The sequence below is a fragment of the Pelodiscus sinensis genome, chromosome 21, assembly GCF_049634645.1.
Source record: "Pelodiscus sinensis isolate JC-2024 chromosome 21, ASM4963464v1, whole genome shotgun sequence".
Lineage (NCBI taxonomy): Eukaryota > Metazoa > Chordata > Testudines > Trionychidae > Pelodiscus > Pelodiscus sinensis.
This window is the reverse complement of record NC_134731.1, coordinates 1,995,305-2,021,614: the sequence shown is the minus strand read 5'-3', so window position 1 is coordinate 2,021,614 and position 26,310 is coordinate 1,995,305. Positions and strand designations below refer to the sequence as shown.

General features: G+C 67.8%; 1 protein-coding gene across 24 annotated transcripts in view; it reads left to right on the top strand.

Annotated features, from left to right (window-relative positions):
- The window catches only part of MYO18A (myosin XVIIIA), a 93,983-nt gene that overhangs the window by 22,524 nt on the left and 45,149 nt on the right, over window positions 1–26,310 (top strand). For 5 of the 24 annotated variants that reach the window (XM_075904558.1, XM_075904557.1, XM_075904549.1 and 2 more), the window contains 13 exons: window positions 10,085–10,174; window positions 11,559–11,699; window positions 12,741–12,797; window positions 13,901–13,988; window positions 14,303–14,412; window positions 16,048–16,224; window positions 16,628–16,838; window positions 18,216–18,358; window positions 19,254–19,354; window positions 19,988–20,051; window positions 22,470–22,614; window positions 23,697–23,708; window positions 24,083–24,256. In XM_075904558.1, coding sequence (XP_075760673.1) covers window positions 10,085–10,174; window positions 11,559–11,699; window positions 12,741–12,797; window positions 13,901–13,988; window positions 14,303–14,412; window positions 16,048–16,224; window positions 16,628–16,838; window positions 18,216–18,358; window positions 19,254–19,354; window positions 19,988–20,051; window positions 22,470–22,614; window positions 23,697–23,708; window positions 24,083–24,256 — 1,513 coding nt within the window. Of the gene's footprint in view, window positions 1–1,630; window positions 1,687–3,004; window positions 3,545–5,702; window positions 5,775–10,084; window positions 10,175–11,558; window positions 11,700–12,740; window positions 12,798–13,900; window positions 13,989–14,302; window positions 14,413–16,047; window positions 16,225–16,627; window positions 16,839–18,215; window positions 18,359–19,253; window positions 19,355–19,987; window positions 20,052–22,469; window positions 22,615–23,696; window positions 23,709–24,082; window positions 24,257–26,310 lie in introns of all 24 variants that reach the window. The other 19 variants (XM_075904560.1, XM_075904559.1, XM_075904548.1 and 16 more) reach the window with 15 other exon arrangements.

Here is a 26,310-nt window from a genome sequence, read left to right as displayed (position 1 = left end):
CGGTGGGGGTGCTGGGGGGGGCGGCCCAGCATGCAGCCAGGCCCTGAGTTCCGAACCGCCGTGCTGCTCCTCGGCCTGACGTGGGGCAGGAGTGAGATCCCACGGAGGGGGGGGGTCCCGCCTTGGGGTCTGAGCAAACCGGGAGCGGCTCCCCCCGATTAACACCTGCCTGGTACCTGCTCGTGTGTGGCTGCTAACACCGTGTGAGCGGCAGCACCGCAGGGACCCTCTGGTGGCCTGGGCCGGGGGGCCAGCAGGAGAGCCCACAGCTGCTGTGGGGCCGCGCCCAGCCGGCAGGAGCCGTTGTGGCAGAGGGGGGGGCCGAGCGGCCGCTGCCCCTGGCCAGCGGGACCCCCAGGGGCGAGGTGCGCTGGCCTCCTTGTGCCGCCGGGGGGGCTCTTTGGGGCGCTGTGGAAACGCTCCGGAGAGGCTGCCCTGCCGCGGTCCATGAGGGAGCCCAGCTGTGCTGGGCGGTGGGGAGGCGCGGAAGCCGGGACGTCCCAGACCCGTTTCCCAGGAGCGGGGGGGGGGGGGAGTTCCCCCGGTGCCGGGCTGTCGGAGGGGACCCCGGTCACGCGACTGGTGCATGGCTTGAGTGGTGCTGCACTAATCCAGCGCGGGCCCGACCGTGCGCCGAAGGGGGCTGGAACGTGGCCCTTGCCCGGGGCGGGGCGGGGGCTGATGCGATGGGCCAGTCGGGCGCAGAGTTGGGTCAGCTGCCAGAGGGGGGCGAAGGCAGGGCCTGGCCGTGTGCCGTGGGGAAGCTTTTCTAGGCTTTCTGGGCCCCAATTCTCCCTGCGGGCCCGCTCCTGGCCCGGCGGTGCCCGTGGGAGGGGCTCGGGTCTCCGTGGGCTGCGGGTCGGGCATTGCCTGGCGTGGCTCGGTGAAACGGTGGCCGATGGCTTGCTCCCCCGTGGGGCAGGGCCCAGGCACACGGGCCCCTGTGGCTGCGAGGTTTAAATAAGGCCTGCCCATCACGTGCTGGCGTCCCCAGGGGGCTGGCCGGCGCAGATTAGCCGGTGACATTTAGCGCGGGGAGCTCGTATCCCAGCACTCGGCCTCTCGCTTGTCAGAGCTAAACTGAGCCGCCCGCAGAAAGCCAGGAACCCTCGTGGCTCGCTGCCAGCCACGTCACCCGCTGCAAACCAACCCCTCCCGCGCTGGCGAGCCCGGAGCACGTGGGCATGTTACTGCCCAGAGCAGCTGAGCCACCGGGGCAGGGCCCTGTTCCGAAGCCGCCGGGCGGGAGGGTCTTTCAGCATCGCAGCTTCCCCCTCCTCAGCAGGCCGGGGCGTGTTGGGAAACGGTTTTGCGCTTGTCCCCAGTGCCTGCGAATGTGGGGGAAGCCCCCGGCCTTGCTGGGCTCTGAATGTACTACTGGCACGCACCCAGCTAAGCTCGGTGCCCTGTGGTCCTGCAGCAGGGAGTTCCAGGGCTCTTGCTTCTGCCTGGACTCCTGGGCTCACAGCTGCGCCTGGTACAAACATGGGAGCCGCTAGCTCCCAAGTCTCGGAAAGCAGCTTGGCCCTCCCAGCCCTGGTCTTGTGCGCTGTGGGGGGAACCCTGGCAGCCTCCCCCCCCCCGAGAGTTCTGGCTGAAACGTGCCCCTCCTCTCTGCTTACCCCTCAGGTGAAGGACGAGGACAGACTCTTGCCTGGGAAAATGCCTGGGAAGGAGGATGGGGCAGTAAGTGTCTGTGGGGCGGGGGGATGAGCGTGGCAGCCCGCTGGAGCTAACTCCCAGGCCAGGACAGCGGCGCTGAGACCCAGGCCAGGCGCTGGCGAGCCCCCTGCTTCAGACCCCGAGCACAGGCAGCATTGTGGGGCCACGGCCCCTCGGTCACGCCCTCACCTCAGTGGCTCCAGCGCCCTGAGTCACTAGGCAGGGCCCGGCTCCCGGAGCCTGGCTCCCACGTGAGCCGCCGGCCCGCGCGTCCCGGGGCTCTGCGCCTGGCCCGTCAGGTCCCCGCACCCAGCTCAGCCCCAGGCGAATGCGCCGCGTTCCCGGAGGCACCTGGCTCTGGGCCGGGGAGCCGCTTGCCAGAGCGAGACACTGGGGTCCTTGAGCTGCCTCTGGCTGGGGGCAGTGCCTGGGGCCCGCTGGAGAGGCGGGGTGGGCAGGGGAGGAGGAGTATCCCTGCTGGAGAACACCCCGCTCGGGCTGCAGGGACGGAGCCAGGCTCTTTCACCGGGGTTCCTCACCCGCTGCCAGGCCAGGGGAACCCCCTGGAGCCCCGTCCCGGGCGACCGGCTCAGCCGGAGCCTCCACGGCTCGTTGCTCCCCTTCCACCGCCGGCGCCGCTTCTCTCCTGGGCCGGCTGGGAGGGGACTCGGAGGCGCGGAGGGGCTGAGTGCGAAGCCCTGCGCCCAGGTGGGCCCCCGAATTACAGGGCATCGGAGAGCTGAGCCGGGAGCCGTGCGGGCGACGGGGCTGCGTCCGGGGAACAGACCTGCCCTGCGTGCGCCCAGCAAGCTGGCGAAGGGCAGCGGCGCAGCCTGGCCCTGCTAGGTCAGGGGTCCTGCAGCTTTGTGGTGTTGGCTGCTCCGGCGCCTACGGTTGCGCGGCTCCGTCGTCCTCTGCCCGGACCCGGAGATGTGACACTGGGGCGGGTGTCCCTGGCCGGAATGCAGCGGCCTGCGAAGCCAGCCCTCTCCGGGGAGTGCCCCCCGGCGCAGCTCGCGCTCCGCTTTGGAGCGTGCCCCTTTCCCAAAGCCAGCTGTGGGGCGGCCTGCCCCTGGCTCCGGGACGGGGCAGCGGTGTCCCTCCCGCTCTTCCCAAGCCGAGGTCTCGGAATGAGCTCGCCCTGACCACTATCAGTAGTGAGAGACCCCCGGCCCAGGCCTGCTGGTGCCCATGGGCGCGGGATGGCGCCCGGTACGTCTCGTCTCCGTCCCCTGCGAGGCGCGTGCCCGGGAGGCTTGGGCTCAGGGGCTCGTGTGTGCATGTGTGTGCGGGGCGCGGGAAGGGGGCCTCCTGTAACGTGCCCGTGTGTTTGTCACTGTAGTCAGAAGGGACAGGCGAGCTGCCCGGGGCCCGGAGCCCGGAGAGAGCCAAGAGCCCAGAACCGCTGCTCAATGGCGAGAGCCAACCGCTGGCCCCGGCCCCGGCCCACCCCGCCAATGGCCTGGGAGCCCCTGGGGCGGGCGCCGAGGCCCAGCCGGAGCCCCCGGGCGAGGAGAGCCAGGGCCTGTCCCGGCGGCGAGTGGTGAGGGTGGTCCGGAAGGTGGTGCGCAAAGTCCTGCCTGGTGAGGACGCCGGCAGCGCCAGGGAGCCGGGGAGAGATGCCAAGTCCCCTGAGCCGGCCAGGAAGGACGAGAAGGCTCCCCCGAGGGTGGCGTCTCCCCCCGCCGTGCCGGAGCCCAAGGGGACGGGCTCCAAGGACGAGCTCTCGGTGGGGCTGCGAAGCCTGATGTCCCGCAGCAAAACTAAACCGCACCGGCCCCGCCAACGGCCAGCGGAGAAGGTCGAGGCGGAGAAACCTCCCCAGCCGCAGAGCCCCCCCGCGGGGCCGGACCCCAAGGCACAGCCCCAGAGACAAGCCAAGGTACGTGCAGTGTGTGTGCTCTGGCCGCAGTGCATGGCGCCGTGTGCGTCCGACGGTCACCGCTGACCTGCCTGTGAGCGCCGTGTGTGTCCGGCTGTCACCGCTGACCTGCCTGTGAGCGCCGTGTGCATCCGGCTGTCACCGCTGACCTGCCTGTGAGCGCCGTGTGTGTCCGGCCGTCACCGCTGACCTGCCTGTGAGCGCCGTGTGCGTCCGACGGTCACCGCTGACCTCCCTGTGAGCGCCGTGTGCGTCCGGCCGTCACCGCTGACCTGCCTGTGAGCGCCGTGTGCGTCCGACGGTCACCGCTGACCTGCCTGTGAGCGCCGTGTGCGTCCGGCGGTCACCGCTGACCTGCCTGTGAGCGCCGTGTGTGTCCGGCCGTCACCGCTGACCTGCCTGTGAGCGCCATGTGCGTCTGGTGATTACTGTTAACCTGCCTGTAAGCGCCATGTGCGTCCGGCGGTCACCGCTGACCTGCCTGTGAGCGCCGTGTGCGTCCGGCGGTCACCGCTGACCTGCCTGTGAGCGCCGTGTGCGTCCGGCGGTCACCGCTGACCTGCCTGTGAGCGCCGTGTGCGTCCGGCGGTCACCGCTGACCTGCCTGTGAGCGCCGTGTGCGTCCGGCGGTCACCGCTGACCTGCCTGTGAGCGCCGTGTGTGTCCGGCGGTCACCGCTGACCTGCCTGTGAGCACCGTGTGCGTCCGACGGTCACCGCTGACCTGCCTGTGAGCACCGTGTGTGTCCGGCCGTCACCGCTGACCTGCCTGTGAGCGCCGTGTGCGTCTGGTGATCACTGTTAACCTGCCTGTGAGCGCCGTGTGCGTCTGGTGATCACTGTTAACCTGCCTGTGAGTGCCGTGTGCGTCTGGCGATCACCGCTGACCTGCCTGTGAGCGCCGTGTGCGTCTGGTGATCACTGTTAACCTGCCTGTGAGCGCCGTGTGCGTCTGGTGATCACTGTTAACCTGCCTGTGAGTGCCGTGTGCGTCTGGCGATCACCGCTGACCTGCCTGTGAGCGCCGTGTGCGTCCGGCCGTCACCGCTGACCTGCCTGTGAGCGCCGTGTGCGTCCGGCCGTCACCGCTGACCTGCCTGTGAGTGCCGTGTGCGTCCGGCCGTCACCGCTGACCTGCCTGTGAGCGCCGTGTGTGTCCGGCCGTCACCGCTCATTGCCTGTGAGCGCCGTGTGTGCGTCCGGCGGTCACCGCTCATTGCCTGTGAGCGCCGTGTGTGCGTCCGGCCGTCACCGCTCATTCCCTGTGAGCGCCGTGTGTGTGTCCGGCGGTCACCGCTCATTGCCTGTGAGCGCCGTGTGTGTGTCCGGCGGTCACCGCTCATTGCCTGTGAGCGCCGTGTGTGCGTCCGGTGGTCACCGCTCATTGCCTGTGAGCGCCGTGTGTGTCCGGCGGTCACCGTTCATTGCCTGTGAGCGCCGTGTGTGCGTCCGGCGGTCACCGCTCATTGCCTGTGAGCGCCGTGTGTGCGTCCGGCGGTCACCGCTCATTGCCTGTGAGCGCCGTGTGTGCGTCCGGCGGTCACCGCTCATTGCCTGTGAGCACTGTGTGCTGCGGGGATGGGGGTGACTCTCGGCTCTGTTCCAGCGCTGGGCGCCCGTGGGCCGGGCCCGACTGACCTTTCTCCGCTCCGCATGGGCACAGGGGCGTGGGGGTGCTGCGTGCTCCTGCTCCTGGCAGTGTGCGGGTCCGGGCTGGAGCTGGGACCTTTCCCCTCCCGGCCCTCGCGGCGGCTGGGGGTGGGGGGACAGAGCTCGCGCCCTCCCCGTTGCTGAGACGCTGCGTTACAGGGGCTCGCGGGGCAGGCTGGGCGGGTGTCTGGGGGAGCCAGGCCCTTGTGCCCTGGCCCGCTGCTCCAAGCCCGGGCCACTTAGTGCCTCTCCCTCTCTCCCGGCCCCTCTTGGGTGCCCTTCGGCTCTCAGGCGAGGCGCGGAGCCGGGGCCCTTCCTGCCCACGGCGCTGGGTGGCCCTGGGATCGTGCTGCCCTGCCAGTTTGGAGCGTGAGCTCCGGGCCCCTGGCCGGGCGTGGGGCGACCTCGCAGGCCCGACATGCGCTGTGCGGAGGGGGGGTCTCCTTCCCGGGATTCCTAAGGACCCCCCCCACGCCAGCTGCCCCGACTGACCCGGCTTGCCCACGCAGGAGCCCCGGCCGGCGGAGACGCAGCTGCCTGCCCCGGACGCTGCGGCAGGACCCCCCCAGCCGGCGTGTGCGGTGAGCGGGGGGTGAGGCCGGCAGGCGGTCGGTCTGTGGTCAGGGAGGCAGCACCCGGCGAGGCTCTGTGCTCGAGTGCCCGAGAGGCGGGGCTGGCGCGAGGGCGCCCATCATTCAGGCAGTGGCGGCTGGGCGGGGCAAGGGGCTGGCGTCCGTCCGTGGGGCATCAGGCCCCCCTAGGCATGGCTGAGAGGCTGTGGGTGCCTGTCCCCAGGGGGGCGCCTGGTTTCTGGGGCGCTGTCTGGCTCGTGCCCTGCCCCCAGTAGCGGGGGGCGCGCCTGGCACAGTGGCTCTGGGGCCACTTGCATGTCCACAAACGGGGTGTGACGGGCCGGGCTGGATCTGGGCACCGCTCAGGGCTCAAACTCGGGGCTCCGTGCAGCCCCAGACTGGGGGCCCTTCCCAAACAGGCCACAAACCAGCCGCACCGAGCGCTCCAGCTGCCTGCCTGGCCAGCCAGAAGCCTCACGAGCAAAACCCCTCTGGCACCCCAGCTCTCTCTGTGCCCCTAAGAGCCCCGGGCCCAACACAGGTGAGGGGTTATAGACCCCAACCTCACCTACCCCGAACAGGCTCTTCCGGTCCCCAGACACCAGCCCCAGTCCCCGATCGATTCACACTCTGGATCTTACCCACGAATCACGCTGGGCCAACCCTTTAGAATCTGCCATCCAAAGGTTTCTTACTGCAAGAGAGAAAAGCACGAGAGCGAGGTTGTTAAAGTATCACACACGACGTGCAGCGAACCTCCCAGGTCTCGACGCAGGCTCTCGCAGAGAGGTTACAGCTGCTGGCTTTAAAGTCTCTGGTTACATCCTATGTCGGGATGGGTCCACGGTTCTTCCCGGCCCGTAGTTCCCTGCGAGGCTGCGTCTGGGATTCGGAGCCAATCTGAAGACCCCCATGGAGGGTGCCACGTGGCCCTTATATCCCTCTCCTGGCATCTTTTTGGCCTGATACGGTCACATGGTCCATCGACCTACCCTGGTGTCCCAAGTCAGCAGCCGCTCTCCTGGCTGGCTCAGACATCTAGACGTTCCTCAGGTGCGGATTGGCACCCAGAGCCGCATCGGCCCCTTGCTGACTAGCGTAGCCGTCGGCTGAGCCCCGCTTGCCCACTGCTCCGCCTCACACAGGGCACGTGTAACTCCACACACAGACCTTGTGCAGTCACAGGGATAGCCTGTGCACAGTCATAAGAACATAAGAACGGCCGTACTGGGTCAGACCAAAGGTCCATCTAGCCCAGTAGCCTGTCTGCCGACAGGGGCCAGCACCAGGTGCCCCAGAGAGGATGGACCGAAGACAATGATCAATCGATTTGTCTCCTGCCATCCCTCTCCAGCCTCTGACAAACAGAGGCCAAGGACACCATTTTATCCCCTGGCTAATAGCCTTTTATGGACCTAACCTCCATGAAATTATCTAGCTTCTCTTTAAACTCTGTTCTAGTCCTAGCCTTCACAGCCTCCTCTGGCAAGGAGTTCCACAGGTTGACTACACGCTGTGTGAAGAAGAACTTTCTTTTATTAGTTTTAAACCTGCTACCCATTAATTTCATTTGGTGTCCTCTAGTTCTTCTATTATGGGAACTAATAAATAACTTTTCTTTATCTGCCCTCTCCACACCACTCATGATTTTATAGACCTCTATCATATCCCCCCTCAGTCTCCTGTTTTCTAAACTGAAAAGTCCTAGTCGCTTTAACCTCTCCTCATATGGGACCCGTTCCAAACCCCTAATCATTTTAGTTGCCCTTTTCTGAACCCTTTCCAAGGCCAAAATATCTTTTTTGAGGTGAGGAGACCACATCTGTACACAGTATTCAAGATGTGCGCGTACCATAGTTTTATACAGGGGCAGTAAGATATTCTGGGTCTTATTTTCTATCCCTTTCTTAATAATTCCCAGCATCCTATTTGCCTTTTTGACCGCCGCTGCACACTGTGTGGAAGTTTTCAGAGAACTGTCCACGATAACTCCAAGATCTCTTTCCTGATTTGTCATAGCCAAATTAGCCCCCATCATACTGTACGTATAGTTGGGGTTATTTTTCCCGATGTGCATTACTTTACACTTATCCACATTAAATTTCATTTGCCATTTTGTTGCCCAATCACTCAGTTTGGTGAGATCTTCTTGGAGTCCCTCACAGTCTGCTTCTGTCTTGACTATCCTAAACAGTTTGGTATCATCCGCAAACTTTACCACCTCGCTGCTTACCCCTTTCTCCAGATCATTTATGAATAAGTTGAACAGGATTGGTCCCAGGACTGACCCTTGGGGGACACCACTAGCTACCCCTCTCCACTCTGAAAATTTACCATTTATTCCTACCCTTTGTTTCCTGTCTTTTAACCAGTTCTCAATCCAAGAAAGGACCTTCCCTCTTATCCCATGACCATGTAATTTACACAAGAGCCTTTGGTGAGGGATCTTGTCAAAGGCTTTCTGAAAATATAAGTACAGGCAGTCCCCGAGTTACGCGGATCCGACTTATGTCGGATCCGCAGTTACGAACGGGGTTTGCTCCCTGTCTCCCTGGTCTGCTGGAGACCAGCAGACCAGGGAGACAGGGAGCAAAGCCGCGGAGCACGCGGGCAGCGGGACAGCCCAGACGCGCCGCGGCTGTCCCGCTGTCGGTGTCCTCAGAGGCTTTGCTCCCCGTCTCCCTGGTCTGCGGAGCAAAGCCGCGGAGGACCCGGGCGGCGGGACCGCGGTGCATCTCGGTCCGCCTCCCGTGTCTCCCTGGTCTGCTGGGGGGGGGGGGGCGCAGCTAGTACGACCCCCCCCCAGCAGACCAGGCTTTTCTCCGGACGCCTGTGGTAGAGCAGCTGGGGCGCTGTAGGTTGGTCCCGCAGCGCCGCTCTGGGTGCTACTGGACCAACCCGGCAGCACCCCAGCTGCTCTGCCCCAGGCGTCCTGATTCAGCCGCTGCTGGTCAGTTTCAGCAGTGGCTGAATCAGGACGCCTGGGGCAGAGCAGCTTGGGTGCTGCTGGGTTTGTCCAGTAGCACCGAGGTTTGGCGCTACTGGAGCAACCCGGCAGCACCCCAGCTGCTCTGCCCCAGGCGTCCCCAAGTCAGCCGCTGCTGAAATTGACCAGCGCTGACTACAGGAAGCCCGAGGCAGAGTTGCTCTGCCCCAGGCTTCCTGGAATCAGCCGCTGATCAGTTTCAGCAGCAGCTGACTTGGGGACGCCTGGGGTTCTTAAGTTGAATCTGTATGTAAGTTGGAACTGGCGTCCAGATTCAGCCTGTTGAAACTGATCAGAGGCTGATTCCAGGAAGCCCGGGACAGAGCAACTCAGTTTCAACAGGCTGAATCTGGACGCCAGTTCCGACTTACATACAGATTCAACTTAAGAACAAACCTACAGTCCCTATCTTGTACGTAACCCGGGGACTGCCTGTATACTATATCTACTGGATCCTCCTTGTCCGCATGTTTGTTAACCTCTTCAGAGAACTCTAACAGATTAGTAAGGCAGGATTTCCCTTTACAGAAACCACGTTGACTTTTGTCCAACAAATTATGTTCTTCTACGTGCTTCACTATTTTATTCTTTACTATTGTTTCGACTAATTTGCCCGGTACTGAAGTTAGACTTACCGGTCTGTAATTGCCAGGATCGCCTCTAGAGCCCTTTTTAAATATTGGTGTCACATTGGCTACCTTCCAGTCATTAGGTAGAAGATACCTTCCAGTCATTAGTCCGTAGAAGATAGGCTTTCATTTGACACCCCACATGGCTCCCTTTGTACCAACGTTTGGGGCAACACCCCCCCCCCCCCCCCGGTGGGCGTAGCAGTGATCTTTAGAGTCCGATAACATGACACGGGGCCTGAGCCCAGGCTGCTGGGGCGTGCAGACCGCAGGAGCCCAAACGGGTCTGTGCCGTGCGAGCGCAGCTGAGCCCCCGTGCGCTGGCCTGGGAGCTGCTGGCACCAACAGCCTGGCAGCTACCGCCCCAGGGGCCACAGAGTCCCTCCCCCCCACACTCAGCCCCCCTAGATACCCCTCCCCCCACTGAGCAAGGCAGCTCCGGTCTCTGTCTGGACAGGGCAGGCTTGGCGGGCGGGCGGCAGCCTGCATCCCCGGCAGGGCCTGGGGGCCAGGGAGCCCTGGGTGTGAGGGGGAGGCTATTGCCCAAGCTTGGTAGCGTGCGGCACAAGCGCCGAGCCCTCGCCCCCCCGCATGCTCCCTCCGCCTCGGTGTGCGGGCTCCAGCTGCGCCCTGCGCCCCCTCTGCAAAGCAGCTGCCCACCCGCCCGCCTCGCCGGGCGACACTAACGCTGCTTTGCCCTTTAGGCTGAAGCCGGCCCCGGTTCCCAGCTGAGCCCAGCCGAGGAAGCTCACAGGAGGCTGGAGAGGATCTTCGTGGCGTCTGTAATGCCAGGAGTTAGTCCCCGTGCCCGCGTGCATGCGCCTGCCCCACCCGTGCCACCCGCCCGGACCCAGCTGGCTGCCTGGCTGCGTCTCGCTGCCCTGGGCGTCTCCGTGGGCCGGGGAGCTGCCGCACGGAGGCACCTCAGGCCTCTCGGCCCTGCTGCCGGGCCTGGTCTCCGCCTTGGAGGCCCGGAGCCCCATGTGCCCCCTCCCCAGACCCCGCGTGCAGCACTTACGCACCCGCTTCCCACGCAAGCTGGGGGCTGGCTCGGCAGCTGGTTCCCTGCCACGCAGGAGGGGCCCGCTTGCTCCCTGCCCCTTCTCTGCACAGCAGGGCCCTCTGGCTCCTGGGCGGGCGGGAGCTGGGCTGGCTCGGGGCCAGGCTGCCTTGCTCCGGGTGTGGAAGAGGGGCGCTGGGCAGGCTGCTGGAGGAAGGGCGTTCCCCCGAGGTGTCTGCCGCCCCCCAGGCTCTGCTGGTGCCCCTGCTCCGGAGGGGAGGGGGGAGACGAGCCTGGCACGGGGCCCCCCCGGCCTTCACTTGCATTGATGCCAGCTGGCCTGGGGGCCCGGAGTCGCGTGAGCGGGTCTGCAGCCGGGCTCTGGAGCTGCGCACCCCACCAGCGCTGCCGGCTTTCCGGGGCCCCGGCTCGGGGCAGGCCCGTGCTGGGAGTGGAGGTTGAAGCGCTCTGGTCCGGCGGGGGGAGTTCGCCGGGGGGGGCCAGGGTTCCCGCCGTCCCATGAAGTTTGTCCATCGCCCCCAGTCCGGGCTCTGGGCCGTGTCTGCGCTCTAGGTCACCCCAAAATGTCTCCCCAGAGCCCAGCCATGCTGCTGGACAATAGCGACCCCCCGTGGGCCGGCGGGGTGTCTGGCTCGGCGCGGCTCGGGGCCCGAGGGTGCCGGCCGTGCGAGGCCTGGCCTGTAGCAGGGCCGTGGATTGCCAGGGGGTGACCCGCCTCCTGCAGGCTGGGGGCCGGGCTCAGAGGTGGGCCCGGCTAGAGCGCTGGCTCTCCGACACCCAGCCTGGCCAGCGGGAGGGAGACTCAGGCGGGCGTTGGGCCGGGGGGGCAGGGTGCCCTGGGGGCGGCCTGCAGCCCCGGGGCTCCGAGCCAGCCTGGCCTCACGCCCTGGGCGCCTCGGTCCTGGCTGCCCCCGCACGGGCGTTGGGCCGAGTCCGGGGCAGCAGCGCGGCTCCTGCTGCCCCCGGCGGCTGCGCTGGGACTCAGCTGCTGCCCAGCCGGGTGGGTGGTTCCTCGGCTGCCCCCGCCGTGGGGCAAGCAGCCGGTTTGAGACGTGGCGGTGGGGCTGGCCCCCTCCGGGGTCGCTGGCCGGGCTGTTTCCTTCGACTCTGCTTATCTGCCCCTCTCTCTTTTCCTTCCGCCTGCCTTGCTGCGCTAGCTGGAGCCGGGGGCCTCCGTGCCCACTCAGAGCCAGGTAGGGTACTCCTGCCCCCCGGAGCGCTCTGCTCCCGCCGCCGAGCTCCCGCCGCCACCTGTCTGCCTCTGGGCCGGCGTCTGGGCCCGCGCCTCCTGCTGGAGCGTAAGGCTTTCTCCTCGCCGGCTGCCGTGCGCCAGGCCGGGTGGACCCCCTGGGTTAGGCGCCGGGTGGCCCGGCACGCCTGCGGGGGGGAATTGGCTGCCCATCTTGCGGAGCTGCCCAAGGGCTGCCCGTGCGTCCCTGGCTGCAGACTGACTTGCTCGTCTCTGGGCCGGAGCCGAGGGGAGCTCACGCCAGGGGGTGGCCCGGCCGCGGGGCGCGACGAGAAATGCGGCTCAGTGGGGGGCGGGAGGCCCGGGCGTGGGAGCGGCTGGGAGCCGTTTCCCAGCAGGGGGCTGCACGCGGGCCGCAGTCCGGTCCTCCCCGCTCAGGGCCCGTGGGCTGAATAACGCCGCGCCCACGCGGCCCCACCTCTCAGCGCGTCGCCCCAGCCTGGCCAGGGGCGCCCGTCTGCTCCTCGCCCCGCCCTCGGGCTGCCCACTTGGCTTAGCTGCTTTGTGTGCCGCCACCCGGTGGTCGGCGGGGAAGCTGCGCCCCTGCCGGGCTGGCGGGGCCGTGGGTCGGAGCCCCCGGTCTGGGGGGTCCCCGGGCACAGCTGGGGTTTGCTGCGCCCAGTGTGCCGCCCTGTCTGGGCCTTGGAGCCTCGTCCTCCGGCCCGGCCCAGCCCCCATGCCGGGCTCCGTGCAGCCGCGCCGTCTGGGCAGGGCCGGGGGCCCTTCGCCCTTCGGGGGCGTCCCTGCCTGGGCTGCAGAACAGGCCCTTCTCGCCCCTCCCCAGCCCCCCCTCCAGCGCCTCGTCTTCCCAGCACATTGGCTGGCTGGGGCGGGGGCTCCCCAGCAGGGGGCACTGGAGGTCACGGCCCCGCCCCGCCAAGCGCCGGGCACTGCTGGTCACTGCGCCCCTCACGGCAGCCTGGGCCCCTCGACCCCTGTGGGGCCGCATGGCGGGGGCAGGTCGGCCGGTTTTAGCCCCTTCACCTCCATTCGCTTCTCAGCGGCTTCCTGCTCTCTGCGCCTTGGGGGGCGGGGGCGAGAGGCCTTAACCCTGAACCCTTCTCTCCCTCTCACCCGCTGGCCTCCGCAGGGACAGGCAGACGATGCCCCGGCAGCCACCTGCGGCCCGGCCCCTGCTGCATCCCAGGTTTGGCTGCTCGACCGCCCCAGCCTCCCTGCGGGTGTCCGGGCATTGGCTGGATGCAGCTCCCCTCCTGCCCCGCCTGTGCGCATGGCCCCGGGCAGCCCCGGCCGGGAACAGGCGGCGTGGGGGAGGCGTGGGGGGGCCCCGGCTGGGAACAGGCGGCATGAGGGAGGCGTGGGGGGGCCCTGTGCGTATGAGCTGGGGCCGCCCCGGCCAGGAACAGGCGGCTTGGGGAGGGGGACTGTGCGCATGGCCCTGGGCAGCCCCGTCCAGGAACAGGCGGCGTGGGGGAGGCGTGGGGGGGCCCCGGCCGGGAACAGGCGGCGTGGGGGAGGCGTGGGGGGGCCCCGGCCGGGAACAGGCGGCATGAGGGAGGCGTGGGGGGGCCCTGTGCGTATGAGCTGGGGCCGCCCCGGCCAGGAACAGGCGGCTTGGGGAGGGGGACTGTGCGCATGGCCCTGGGCACCCCTGGCCAGGAACAGGCGGCTTGGGGAGGGGGACTGTGCGCATGGCCCTGGGCAGCCCCGTCCAGGAACAGGCGGCTTGGGGAGGGGGACTGTGCGCATGGCCCTGGGCAGCCCCGTCCAGGAACAGGCGGCGTGGGGGCCCTGTGCGCATGGCGGGGGTCGCTTTGTGAGCTCGGGGGCTGGGTTGCGGGGCGGCTGTGCTGTGCTCTCCTTGCCCTGCGCGGGGTCCTGTGGCTTGGCGTTTCGGGGCTGTCCCTGCGTGAGGCTGCACGGTGGGGGGCTGCGTTCCCGGCTGCCCGGCCCTGCTCTCTCGGGGGCCTGGCTGCGGCTGGGAGGGGGGTAACGGGCCAGTCCCCCGGCCCGACGTGAGGCTGGTGAGCGCTGCTGTCACCCCGGCTGCGCTGGATGGGGGCATGGGGCGCTGCCAGGCGCTGTCCTGTGGGGCAGTAGGGACCAGCTTTACCCCCCGCCAAGCCCCCGGGGTCTGGCTGTTCCCCAGGCGGGGGCCTGGGACGGGGCAGGGCCCGCTCACACAGCCCCAGTGGTGGGGGGCGCAGGGGCAGAGGTGGTGCTGGAATCGGCCTGGGCCGGGCCAGTCCCCCAGCCCGTGCCGTGACCCCTGCCCTTCCCCCCCGGCAGGCGAAGACGGAGGAGCAGATCGCTGCGGAGGAGGCCTGGTATGAGACAGACAAGGTCTGGCTGGTGCACAGGGATGGCTTCTCCTTGGGTGAGTATGGGGGTCTTGGCCGCCGGGCAGTGCCGCACCGTGGGGCTAGACCCTGCTCGCCCGCTAGCATTACGGGGGCGCCCAGCCTGGCTCTGACCCGCCGGCGACAGGGACCCTTTGCCGTGAGAGCGGCTCCGCCCCTGTAGGGCCCGGCACGGTGCCCAGCAAGGCCCCTGGCGCCTGCATGTCCTGTGCCGAGCCGCCTGGCCGCAGCGCCAGAGCTCCGCCACTAGGGGTCAGCGTGTCCCCGTGCACGGAGGCGGGGGGGCGATGGTGCGCGGAGCTTGCTCACGCCTGGTGTGTTCCTTGGGCAGCGAGCCAGCTGCGAGCCCAGGACGCCAGCGCGCTGCCCGAGGGGAAGGTGCAGGTGAGACTGGACCACGATGGGACCCTGCTGGAAGTGGACGAGGATGACGTGGAGAAGGTGGGAGCCCCGGACCCTCGTGGGGGGCAGGGCAGGCAAACGGCTCAGCCCCAGCCTGGGGTCCCCCCTTAAGGCCCCAAACCAGCCACCCCAAGCAAGGAAGCAGCACGACCCCTCCCCTCGGACACCCCAGTGCTCCCTGTACCCCCCAGCCCCACCTTACACAGGGGAGAGGTTATAACCCATCCCCCACCTCCCCTCAGACACCCCAGTGCTCCCTGTGCCCCCCAGCCCCCCTCACACAGGGGAGAGGTTATAACCCATCCCCCACCTCCCCTCGGACACCCCAGTGCTCCCTGTGCCCCCCAGCCTCCCTCACACAGGGGAGAGGTTATAACCCATCCCCCACCTCCCCCAGACACCCCAGCGCTCCCTGTGCCCCCCAGCCCCCCTCACACAGGGGAGAGGTTATAACCCATCCCCCACCTCCCCCAGACACCCCAGTGCTCCCTGTGCCCCCCAGCCCCCCTCACACAGGGGAGAGGTTATAACCCATCCCCCACCTCCCCTCGGACACCCCAGTGCTCCCTGTGCCCCCCCAGCCCCCCTCACACAGGGGAGAGGTTATAACCCATCCCCCACCTCCCCTCAGACACCCCAGTGCTCCCTGTGCCCCCCAGCCCCCCTCACACAGGGGAGAGGTTATAACCCATCTCCCACCTCTCCTCACACACCCCAGTGCTCCCTGTGCCCCCCCAGCCCCCCTCACACAGGGGAGAGGTTATAACCCATCTCCCACCTCTCCTCACACACCCCAGTGCTCCCTGTGCCCCCCCAGCCCCCCTCACACAGGGGAGAGGTTATAACCCATCTCCCACCTCTCCTCACACACCCCAGTGCTCCCTGTGCCCCCCCAGCCCCACCTTACACAGGGGAGATGTTCTAACCCATCCCCCACCTGCCCTCAGACACCCCAGTGCTCCCTGTGCCCCCCAGCCCCCCTCACACAGGGGAGAGGTTCTAACCCATCCCCCACCTCCCCTCAGACACCCCAGTGTTCCCCTGCCACAGCCAGCCAGGTGAGGGGTGTGCCGTAGTGGGGGGGTTGTTACGTTCACTCTTTGCTCTGTTGTGCTGTGTGTGTCCCTCAGTCCCCCCCCAGCACTCTCTGCATGGGGGGGAGGGGCTGGGCATGACTCCCTGCAGGTGTGTATCGGGCCAGACACCTGGGGGCCAGACCGGGGATAACAAGGGAGACAAAGGGCAGGCGGGGCTGCCCCAGGCTGGGGGAGGGGCCTGGGGGAAGAGTCAGTCAGAGGGGGCTTAGGGCAGGAAAGGGGGTTCAGGGCCCGGGAGGAATAAGGCCGCCTGCCCTGGCTCCTGTGCTAACATCGCTGCTCAGCTGCGCTGTGTCCCTGTCCCCCTGCCGGCTGAGTCCCGTCTGGCTGCGGGTGGGGGTGCAGTGTCGGGGACCCCAACGCTCTGCGACAAGCCCCCGGCCCTGCACCCCCGTCCGCAGCCGGGTGTGACTCTCCCCGGCCAGCAGAGCAAACGGGTTTATTGCGTCTCCGAGGACCAGCCCAGCGTAGGCTTGATGCAGGCCTAGGGCCCTTGGGGGGAGGGGTTCACAGGCCCCTGAGCCCCCCAGACTGGTGTTCTGCCTGACCCCGCCTGGCCTCTCTCCCGCGTCCCCAGGCGAACCCTCCGTCCTGCGACCGGGTGGAGGACCTGGCCAACCTGGTCTATCTCAACGAGTCGAGCGTGCTGCACACGCTGCGGCAGCGCTACGGCGGGACCCTGAGCCACACCTACGCCGGGCCCGCCCTGCTGGTCGTCAACCCGCTCAGCCCCCCCTCCATGTACTCCGAGAAGGTAAGCGCTGCGCCCGCCGTGGGGTCCCGCACGCCCAGGAAGCAGGTAGAGCCCAGGTGCGTGCCCGGCTCCTGGCGGGGGCTGCGGCGCTATGGGGCAGGGCACACAGCCCAGGGCTCTCGCGGGGTCCCGCACGCCCAGGAAGCAGGTAGAGCCCAGGTGCGTGCCCTGCTCCTGGCGGGGGCTGAGGCGCTATGGGGCAGGGCACACAGCCCAGGGCTCTCGCGTGGGGCGCAGTGGCCGTTAGCGCTGGTCTCCCCGGCTGCGGAGCCCGGCTGGCTGGTCTCTGACTCCGGAGCGCTGCGGGAGGCCGGCTGCTCTGGGGGCGGGTGCAGCGGGCTGGCAGTGGGCACAGGGCTGCCCCGCGCTGCCCCAGTTCACCAGCCCCGCGCGCTGCCCCCAGGTGATGCACATGTTCAAGGGGTGCCGGCGGGAAGACATGGCCCCGCACATCTATGCCGTGGCCCAGGCCGCCTACCGCACCATGCTCATGAGCCGCCAGGACCAGGCGGTCGTCCTGCTGGGCAGCAGCGGCAGCGGCAAGACCACCAGTTGCCAGCACCTGGTCCAGTACCTGGCCACCATCGCCGGCAGCACAGGGAAGGTCTTCTCAGGTGAGCGCCCAGCTGGGTCGGGGCAGCAGGGAGTGCAGAGCTGCTCCGCTTCGGCCCTGCCCCCGCCCCCGTCCTGCTCCGCTTCGGCCCTGCCCCCCTCCTGCTCCGCTTCGGCCCTGCCCCCGCCCCCGTCCTGCTCCGCTTCGGCCCTGCCCCCGCCCCCGTCCTGCTCCGCTTCGGCCCTGCCCCCCTCCTGCTCCGCTTCGGCCCTGCCCCCGCCCCCGTCCTGCTCCGCTTCGGCCCTGCCCCCGCCCCCCTCCTGCTCCGCTTCGGCCCTGCCCCCCTCCTGCTCCGCTTCAGCCCTGCCCCCGCCCCCGCCCCCGCCCCCGCTCCGCTGCGGGCCCTGCCCCCGCCCCCGCTCCGCTGCGGGCCCCGCCCCCGCCCCCGCTCCGCTGCGGGCCCCGCCCCCGGTCCTGCTCTGCTGCGGGCCCCGCCCAGCTTCGACCCTGACCCCGCCCGGCCCCCCTTTCACCCCGGCCCCACCCAGCCCTGCTCCACTTCAACCCCAGTCCCAACCGGCCCGGCCCCACTCTCCAGCCCCAACCTGACCAGCCCGGCCCCGCTTCACCCCCCACAGGCCCGACCTGCCTGTCTCTGCTCCGCAGCCTGGACCGGCCCTGCTCTGCTCCACCGCTCCATAGCCCCGCCCCGCCCGGCCCTGCTCCGCTCCATCGCCCGGCCCGGCCCGGCCCTGTTCTCGCCAGTGCCTGGCTAGGCAGGTGTGATGGCGCGTCGGGGTTTTCCCGTCTCCTGCACCCCCGTAGTGGCACGGACAGACTCCCCCAGCCAGTAGAACAGAGGGAGTTTATTGCTTCTCCAGGGTACAGCCCAGCACAGATGTGATCTGGTTCCAGGGCAGGCCTAGGATGCCTCAGCCCCCCTTGAGATGAAGGAAACTTGTCCCCTAAATTCCAGCCCCTTTCCCTAGGCTGTCTCCTCCATGCTCCCAGACAGAAACCTCCCTCACTTCCAGCCCTGCCCCCAGCCAGGGCTCCACTCCCCTTCTTCCCATTGTTCCGCTCCCTGGGAGATCACTGGTCAGACGGGTTTGGAGCCCCCTTGCATAATGACTCATCCCCTGCCCTGCTGGGCCGTGCTGCCGACAGCAGCCAGTGGGGGTCACCCACAACCCAAGCCTAGCGACCGGCAAGGTACCCCCACTACGTCACAGCAGGTGATACCCGGCAGTGCTCTCCTGGGGCAGCCCCGGGACACTGGGGGCTCCTGCCAGCTCTGCATTTACTTCCCGGTAAGAGGTTGCTTTGCTGTGCCCAGTCGGTCCCTCCCCGCGGGCGCCCGGGGCCCCGGGCTCTGTAGCTACCCCAGCCCTCTGGGCCCCGGCGGAGGTGTGCTTACCCCCAGCGCGTGTACCCGCAGCTGAGAAGTGGCAGGCTCTGTCCACCATCCTGGAGGCCTTCGGCAACTGCAGCACCAGCCTGAACGGCAACGCCACGCGCTTCTCCCAGATCCTCTCGCTGGACTTCGATCAGGCTGGCCAGGTGGCCTCCGCCTCCATGCAGGTGAGAGGGAGCAGGCAGTGGACAGGGCGGGGCAGGAGGGGCCGGGGTTCAGCTGGCCGGGGCGTGGCACGAGGGGCTGAGCCGCACTGGGCAGTGCCCACTGGACAGGCCTGGCAGCTGGCTCCCAGTTGGGGCTGACCCTGGCATGTGGCTGGCTCAGCTGGAGAGACTCTTGGGTATTGGGAGCAGGAAGCTGGGTGTCCAGTGGGGCACGGAGAACTCCCCTCTCTCTGGAGCGGAGGTGAACGTGCCCCGCAGGTGGGGCGGGCTCGGGGCCCTTGTTGCTCTGGCCGGAGCTGGCGCAGCCAGGCGGCCGGGGGCCGGATTCCCTTTCCTGGCAGGCTTAGCCTCCTCACAAGGCATCTCTCCCTGCCCCGGCATGGCGAGGGCGCGGCGCAGCCCAGGGCCTGCTCATCAGCTGCAGGGGTAGATTCGGGGAGGCCGTTGCTTCGGCAGTGTTTGTATGAACCGAAGTCACTGCCGCCCCCGGGCTGGGGTTAGACATGGCAGGGGCGGCGCTGTGGGTGCAGGCCAGATCCAGTCGCTGGCGGGGAGGCAGGAGGGCTTGGCACGCAGCGGGACGGGGAGTTTGCCTGCCCAGAGCCCCTGGCAGGCCCTGCTGGAATGGGAACAGGCTGTGGTAATGAGCTTTGGCCTGGGGGTAGCCCCGAGGGGCGCTGGGCCCCATTGAGCCAGGCTCTGGGCACACACAGCAGCCCCAGGCGGAACCTCCCCGGGGTGCTGCCCACTTGTGAGTCGCCAGGCCAGGCTGGGCCAGTTTGGTGCCGGCAGGGCCAGGCGTGTCGGGCTGTGCACTGGTGTTGCGTGCCAGGTGGGCAGGCATCTGCGCCTCTGTGCTGGCCCAGCCTGCTCACATCTCTCCATACTGCTCCAGACGATGCTGCTGGAGAGGCTCCGGGTCACCAGGCGGCCGGCCAACGAGACCACTTTCCACGTCTTCTACTACCTGCTGGCTGCCACGGACAATGCCCTCAGGTGAGCCCAGCGTAGCCTGCCCGGTTGGTGCCAGCCACGGGTGAGCCCAGCGTGGCCCGTCATATCGGTGCCAGCCACAAATGAGCCCAGCGTGCCTACACGGTCGGTGCCAGCCACGGGTGAGCCCGGCGTGGCCTGCCCGGTCGGTGCCAGCCACGGGTGAGCCCGGCGTGGCCTGCCCGGTCAGTGCCAGCCACGGGTGAGCCCGGTGTGGCCTGCCCGGTCGGTGCCAGCCATGGGTGAGCCTGGCGTGGCCTGCCTGGTCGGTGCCAGCCGCGGGTGAGCCCGGCGTGGCCTGCCCGGTTGGTGCCAGCCACACCTCGCCCTTCCCTGGCTCCGGGTCCATTGAGGCCAGCGAGGCAACAGTCAGATGCTGGCAGATCTCAGCCCGCCGTAGTGGCTGTTGCCTGCCAGGAGTCGCTTTGCCGGCCGTAGCGCTGGAAGGGGCCCGAGAGGGGGCTGGCATGGGCTGGCCTGGCTGCCCCACCGGGCACGTGGCAGCAGGAGCCGTGGAGCCTGCGGGGGTCGGAGAGGGAGACCAGGGCCCCGGAGAGCAGGCGTTGCTGTTGTCAGGCTGCCCGGCTGTGGGCAGGGGCCGGCCCGGCCCCGTAACACCCTGTCCTGTCCCCGCAGAACCGAGCTGCACTTCAGCCACTTGGCCGAGACCAACGTCTTTGGGATTGTGCCGCTGTCCAAGGTGAGTCCGGGCGTGTGGGCTGGGCCTGGCTGGGCGAGGAGCCTTCGGGTTCCTGCGGGGCTGCTAGGACCGTGGCGGGGGGCTGGGAGCGACCGCGAGGCCTCCCCCCTCCCACGAGACAGAGACTCCATCTCCCAGCACCATCTGGTCCCTCTGTGCCCACTGGAGCCCACGATTAGCCTGTGCTGCAGCTTTGTCATTAAAGGCTTAACGAGTGCCTTCCCTGCCCCCATCGGTGTCCTTCCCAGGGCACCATGACCTCTGCTGAGCCTGGCCCGGGCGTCCCCAGAGCCCGGGGGAGGGGGAGAAGTGGGGCAGGGGGAATGGGGCAGGGGCAGCAGGGCGGGTTGAGAGGGGTAAGGGGAGCGGGGAGAGGAGGTGGGGGTGGGATGGGGCAAGAGGGGGAACAGGGGGAGAGGAGCGGAGCAAGGGCAGTGGGGTGGGGGGAGCAGAGTGAGGGGAGTGGGGCAAGAGGGGGAGCAAGGGGAATGGGGCGAGGGGACGGGGCGAAGAGAGTGAGGGGGCGGGTCAAGGGGAATGGGGTGGGAGGAGCAGGGCAAGTAGAGTGAGGGGAGGGGGGAGGGGCCAGAGGAGCGGGGCAGGACGAGGAGTGCGGGGTGAGGAGGGTGGGGCCAGAGGAGCGGGGTGGGGTGAGGAGGGCGGGGCCAGAGGAGCAGGGCGGGAGGAGGAGTGCGGGGTGAGAGTGGCGGGGCGGGGTGAGAGGGGCGGGGCCAGAGGAGCGGGGTGGGGTGAGGAGGGCGGGGTGAGAGGGGCGGGGCCAAAGGAGCGGGGTGAGGAGGGCGGGGCCAGAGGAGCGGGGCGGGACAAGGAGGGCGGGGTGAGGAGGGTGGGGCCAGAGGAGCGGGGTGGGGTGAGGAGGGCGGGGCCAGAGGAGCAGGGCGGGAGGAGGAGTGCGGGGTGAGAGTGGCGGGGCGGGGTGAGAGGGGCGGGGCCAGAGGAGCGGGGAGGGGTGAGAGGGGCAGGGTGAGGAGGGTGGGGCCAGAGGAGCGGGGGTGGGGTGAGGAGGGCGGGGCCAGAGGAGCGGGGCGGGACGAGGAGGGCGGGGCCAGAGGAGTGGGGCGGGACGAGGAGGGCGGGGCCAGAGGAGTGGGGCGGGACGAGGAGGGCGGGGCCAGAGGAGCGGGGCGGGACAAGGAGGGCGGGGCCAGAGGAGTGGGGCAGGATGAGGAGGGCAGGGCCAGAGGAGCAGGGCAGGGTGAGGAGGGCTGGGCCAGAGGAGCGGGGCGGGGTGAGGAGGGCGGGGCCAGAGGAGCGGGGCGGGACGAGGAGGGCTGGGCCAGAGGAGCGGGGCGGGACGAGGAGGGTGGGGCCAGAAGAGGAGGGTGGGACCAGAGGGGCGGGGCCAGCGGGGCAGGCGGGGTGAGGAGGGCTGGGCCAGAGGAGCGGGGCGGGGTGAGGAGGGCGGGGCGGGACGAGGAGGGCGGGGCCAGAGGAGCGGGGCGGGACGAGGAGGGCTGGGCCAGAGGAGCGGGGCGGGACGAGGAGGGCGGGGCCAGAGGAGCGGGGCGGGACGAGGAGGGCGGGGCCAGAGGAGCGGGGCGGGACGAGGAGGGCGGGGCCAGAGGAGCGGGGCGGGACGAGGAGGGCTGGGCCAGAGGAGCGGGGCGGGACGAGGAGGGCGGGGCCAGAGGAGGAGGGTGGGACCAGAGGGGCGGGGCCAGCGGGGCAGGCGGGGTGAGGAGGGCTGGGCCAGAGGAGCGGGGCGGGGTGAGGAGGGCTGGGCCAGAGGAGCGGGGCGGGACGAGGAGGGCGGGGCCAGAGGAGCGGGGCGGGACGAGGAGGGCGGGGCCAGAGGAGCGGGGCGGGACGAGGAGGGCGGGGCCAGAGGAGCGGGGCTGGGTGAGGAGGGCGGGGCCAGAGGAGCGGGGCGGGACGAGGAGGGCGGGGCCAGAGGAGCGGGGCGGGACGAGGAGGGCGGGGCCAGAGGAGCGGGGCGGGACGAGGAGGGCGGGGCCAGCGGGGCAGGCGGGGTGAGGAGGGCAGGACCAGAGGAGCGGGGCGGGGCGAGGAGGGCGGGGCCAGAGGAGCGGGGCGGGACGAGGAGGGCGGGGCCAGAGGAGCGGGGCGGGACCAGAGGGGCGGGGCCAGCGGGGCAGGCGGAGTGAGGAGGGCAGGGCCAGAGGAGCGGGGCGGGGCGAGGAGGGCGGGGCCAGCGGGGCAGGCGGAGTGAGGAGGGCAGGGCCAGAGGAGCGGGGCGGGGCGAGGAGGGCGGGGCTAGAGGAGGAGGGTGGGACCAGAGGGGCGGGGCCAGCGGGGCAGGCGGGGTGAGGAGGGCAGGGCCAGAGGAGCGGGGCGGGGCGAGGAGGGCGGTGCCAGCGGGGTGGGGGCTCAGGCCCGGGGCGGGGGAGACGCGCCGGCCCTCGCGCTGCGCCAGTGGCACCGTGTCGGCTCGCCTAGGCGGAGGAGAAGCAGAAGGCTGCCCAGCAGTTCAGCAAGCTGCAGGCTGCCATGAAGGTGATGGGCATCTCCGGCGAGGAGCAGAAGGCCTTCTGGCTCGTCCTGGGGGCCATTTACCACCTGGGGGCCGCCGGGGCCACCAAAGGTAATGCCTGGTTCCGGGCACCCGCGGGCGCCCTGGCCACACCCTGCCCTGCGGGGCCGGCAGGAGGGCACTCGGGCTGGGGCAGGTCTCTCGGAGGAGCCGGAGCCGGAGCCGGAGCCCTGCTGTACTCCGGTGCTGCGGGACGTGCTTTCCGACAGGCCAGACTCACCCGGCTTTCAGCCACTGTCTCCAGCTCTCCACGGGCCTGGGGCAGGGCTGGCCACACTCCGGGGTGGGGGGCGCGGCACAGCTGGCTCCAGCCCCCGTGGGACGGAGCTGGGACGGGCAGGGCTGCGGGGCTGAGGCCTGTGTCGGGGGCAGGCAGCCGTGCCGGCAGGGGGCTGGGGTTTCTTGCCGCGGCCGCCAGGGGCCTGCTGGTGTGCAGACATGGACGCCGGGGGAAGGGCTTGGCTGCTTGCCCAGGCAGGCACCTGAGGTGCCCACGAGGCGCTGCCGTGAGCTACCCAGATCTCGCCCAGGGCTGCAGGTTCTGCTCCAGGCCTGGGCTGGTGGCAGGCGGGGACCCCGAGCCCAGCCCTGCAGCACCGTGTCCCTTAATTCCCGGGGGCCCCTGGAGGCCGCGAAGCAGCAGGCGTGTGGTCACAGGCTGGTTCCGTGGGCTGTCCTGCCTCTGCGGACGGCCAGGCCTGGGGGGCCGGAGCTGCGGGGCAGTTGCCTCGGGAAGGGGCTGTCCGATTCCGGTTGAGTGGGGCTGGGGAAAAGGCCCCCGAGGAGCTCCGGCCCCCGGCCGGGGTGCAGGGCCAGTGCCTGCCGGGCACGCCTGCCAGCAGGGGAATGGGCGGCACTGGTAGAGCATGGCCAGGGAGCGTCCGGGGCCCGTGCCCTCGCGTGGGGCTGCCTCGGTGTGGCCTGGGGCGCAGAGGGGCGAGCACAAGGGGGCCTGGCTCTGAGGGTCTGGTGAGTGCCCCCCGAGGCTGCCTGGCTCAAGGAAGGGCCCCGGCCGGAGGGCTGGTCCGTGTCTGTCTGCGTGTTGCCTGCTTGCCCGGGGGCTGCCCGCCCTGCCTGGGGCCTTCTAACCGTCTCTCTGTTTGCATGGTGCATGCCGTCCCTTGGCGCCGCAGACGCCGACGAAGGTAAAGCCCCTCTGTCGCGGCCCCGTGTCCCCATTAACCTGCCCCGTGTCCCCAGGAGCGGGGGGAGGGGGCTCTGCTGCCGTCTTGCTGGAGTTTGGCTTCTCCGGGGGCAGGGAGCCAGGGGCGCTAATGCCCGGCCCCTCAGCCAAGTAGCGCTTGTCCCGTCTGCCGAGACGGGCTCTCGGGGCTGGCGGCCGGGCACCTGCCTGTTACCCCGGCCCCACGGCTCCGCCAGCCTGGGCCGTGGGGCGCCCTGCTCTCATCCAACACTCGGGCTGCCTGCATGGCCTGGCAGCCCCGGCCCCCCTGTGCCGGGCGGCGGGAAGCCCAGGGCCCCGGCTGTGTCCCGGCACTGAGCGATGCTTCCCCCCCAGCTGGAAGGAGGCAGTTTGCTCGGCACGAGTGGGCCCAGAAGGCGGCGTACCTGCTGGGCTGTGGCCTGGAGGAGCTCTCGTCCTTCATCTTCAGGCAGCAGTCCAAGAGCAGCCTGCAGCGCTCCACCTCCTTCCGCCAGGGCCCCGAGGAGCCCGGCCTGGGGGACGGCTCAGGTAGGGGCTGCTGCCGCACACGGGTCCCTTCCCGGCCATCTCGGCAGCTGGCGCCTCCCTGGCTCTCTAACTAGCCCCCAGGACTAGTGCTTGGGACGCTGCCCCGGAGTGTGAGAGGGCGGGACTTGCTCGATCTCCTGCTCCGCCACGGCCGGCCGGTGCGACCCTCGGCATGGAACCCTAGAACTGGCAGGGACCTCGCGAGGTCTGGAATGTCCCTGCCCGGTGTCTGGCCAACCTGCTCGAGTATCCCCAGGGATGGAGAGTCCACGACCCCCCTCGGCAACTTATCCCCGTGTTTCACCGCCCGGACCCGACGTTTTTCCTAATGTCCAACCCAAACCTCCCTCGCTGCAGTGTAAGCCCCTTGCTCCTTGTCCTGTCCTCAGAGGCCAAGGAGAACAGTTTTTCTTCCTCCTCCTTATCACACCCTTTCAGATACCTGAGAACTGCTGTCATGTCCCCTCTCGATCTCCTTTCCAGACTAAACAAGCCCAGTTCTTTCAGCCTGCCTTCATCACTCGTGTTCTCTGACCTTTCATCATTCTCGTTGCTCTTCTCTGGACCCTCTCCAATTTCTCCGCATCTTCCTTGAGATGCGGGGCCCAGAACTGGACCCAACTCTCCAGCTGAGGCCTGATCAGCGCGCAGTAGAGCGGAAGAATGACTCCTCGTGTCTTGCTCACAACACTCCTGTTCCTGCAGCCCAGAATCACGTTGGGTTTTTTTAGAACAGTGTCCCACTGTTGACTCATATTTAGCTTGTCGTCCACTGTGACCCCTAGATCCCTTTCTGCAGGACTCCCCATAGACAGTCGCTTCCCGGTCTGTGTGTGTGAGACTGATTGTTCCTTCCTAAGTGGAGCACTTTGCATTTGTCTTTGTTAAACTTCATCCTGTTTCCCTCAGACCATTTCCCCAGTTTGTCTAGGTCATTTTGAATGATGACCCTCTCCTCCAGAGCAGTCGCAACCCCTCCCAGCTTGGGATCATCTGCAGATTTAATGAGCGTACTCTCTACGTCAGTATCTAAATTGTTAATGAAGATATGAACAGAGCTGGTCCCAAAACAGACCGCTGCGGAACCCCACTTGTTATACCTTCCAGCAGGATTGTGAACCATTAATAACTACTCTCTGAGTACGGTTATCCAGCCAGTTATGCACCCACCTTATAGTAGCCCCATCTAAGTTGTATTTGCCTAGTTTATTGATAAGAATATCATTCCAGACCGTTTCAAAAGCCTTCCTAAAGTCTAGGTATACCACATCCACCGCTTCTCCCCATTCACAAGACTCATTATCCTATCAAAGAAAGCTATCAGATTGGTTTGACATGATTTGTTCTTTACAAATCCATGCTGACTGTTATCTATCACCTCATCCTCTTCCAGGTGTTTGCAGATGAATTCCTTAATTACTTGCTCCATTATCTTCCCTGGTGCAGAAGTTAAACTGAGGCTACGGCTGCGCTGCCATTTTTTTAAAGAAGATATGCAAATCATGCTCATATTTGCATATCTTCTGCCGATTCTTTTTGTGGAAGAGGGTTTTCCAATATTTGCCCCCGTGTAGACTGGGCCAAATGTCGGGGGAAAAAACCCTCTTTCGCAAGACCCTGTAAACCCCGATTTACGAGGAATAAGGGGTCTTGTGAAAGAGGGTTTTTTCCCCGACGTTTGGCCGTGTCTACATGGGGCCCAATATCGGAAAACCCTTTTCCGCAAAAAGAATCGGCAGAAGATATGCAAATGCCAGCACGATTTGCACATCTTCATCCAAAAAAACCCGGCAGCGTAGCCGTAGCCTGACCGGTCTGTAGTTTCCTGGGTTGTTCTTATTCCCCTTTTTATAGATGGGCACTAGATTTGCCCTTTTCCAGTCTTCTGGAATCTCTCCCGTCTGCCAGGATTTTTCGAAGATGACAGCTAACGGCTCGGTTACCTCCTCTGTCAGCTCCTAGGCTGCATTTCATCAGGCCCTGGTGGCTTGCAGATGTCTCGCTTTTCTAAGTGATTTGTAACTTGTTCTTTTTTTATTTTATTTTCTACCCCT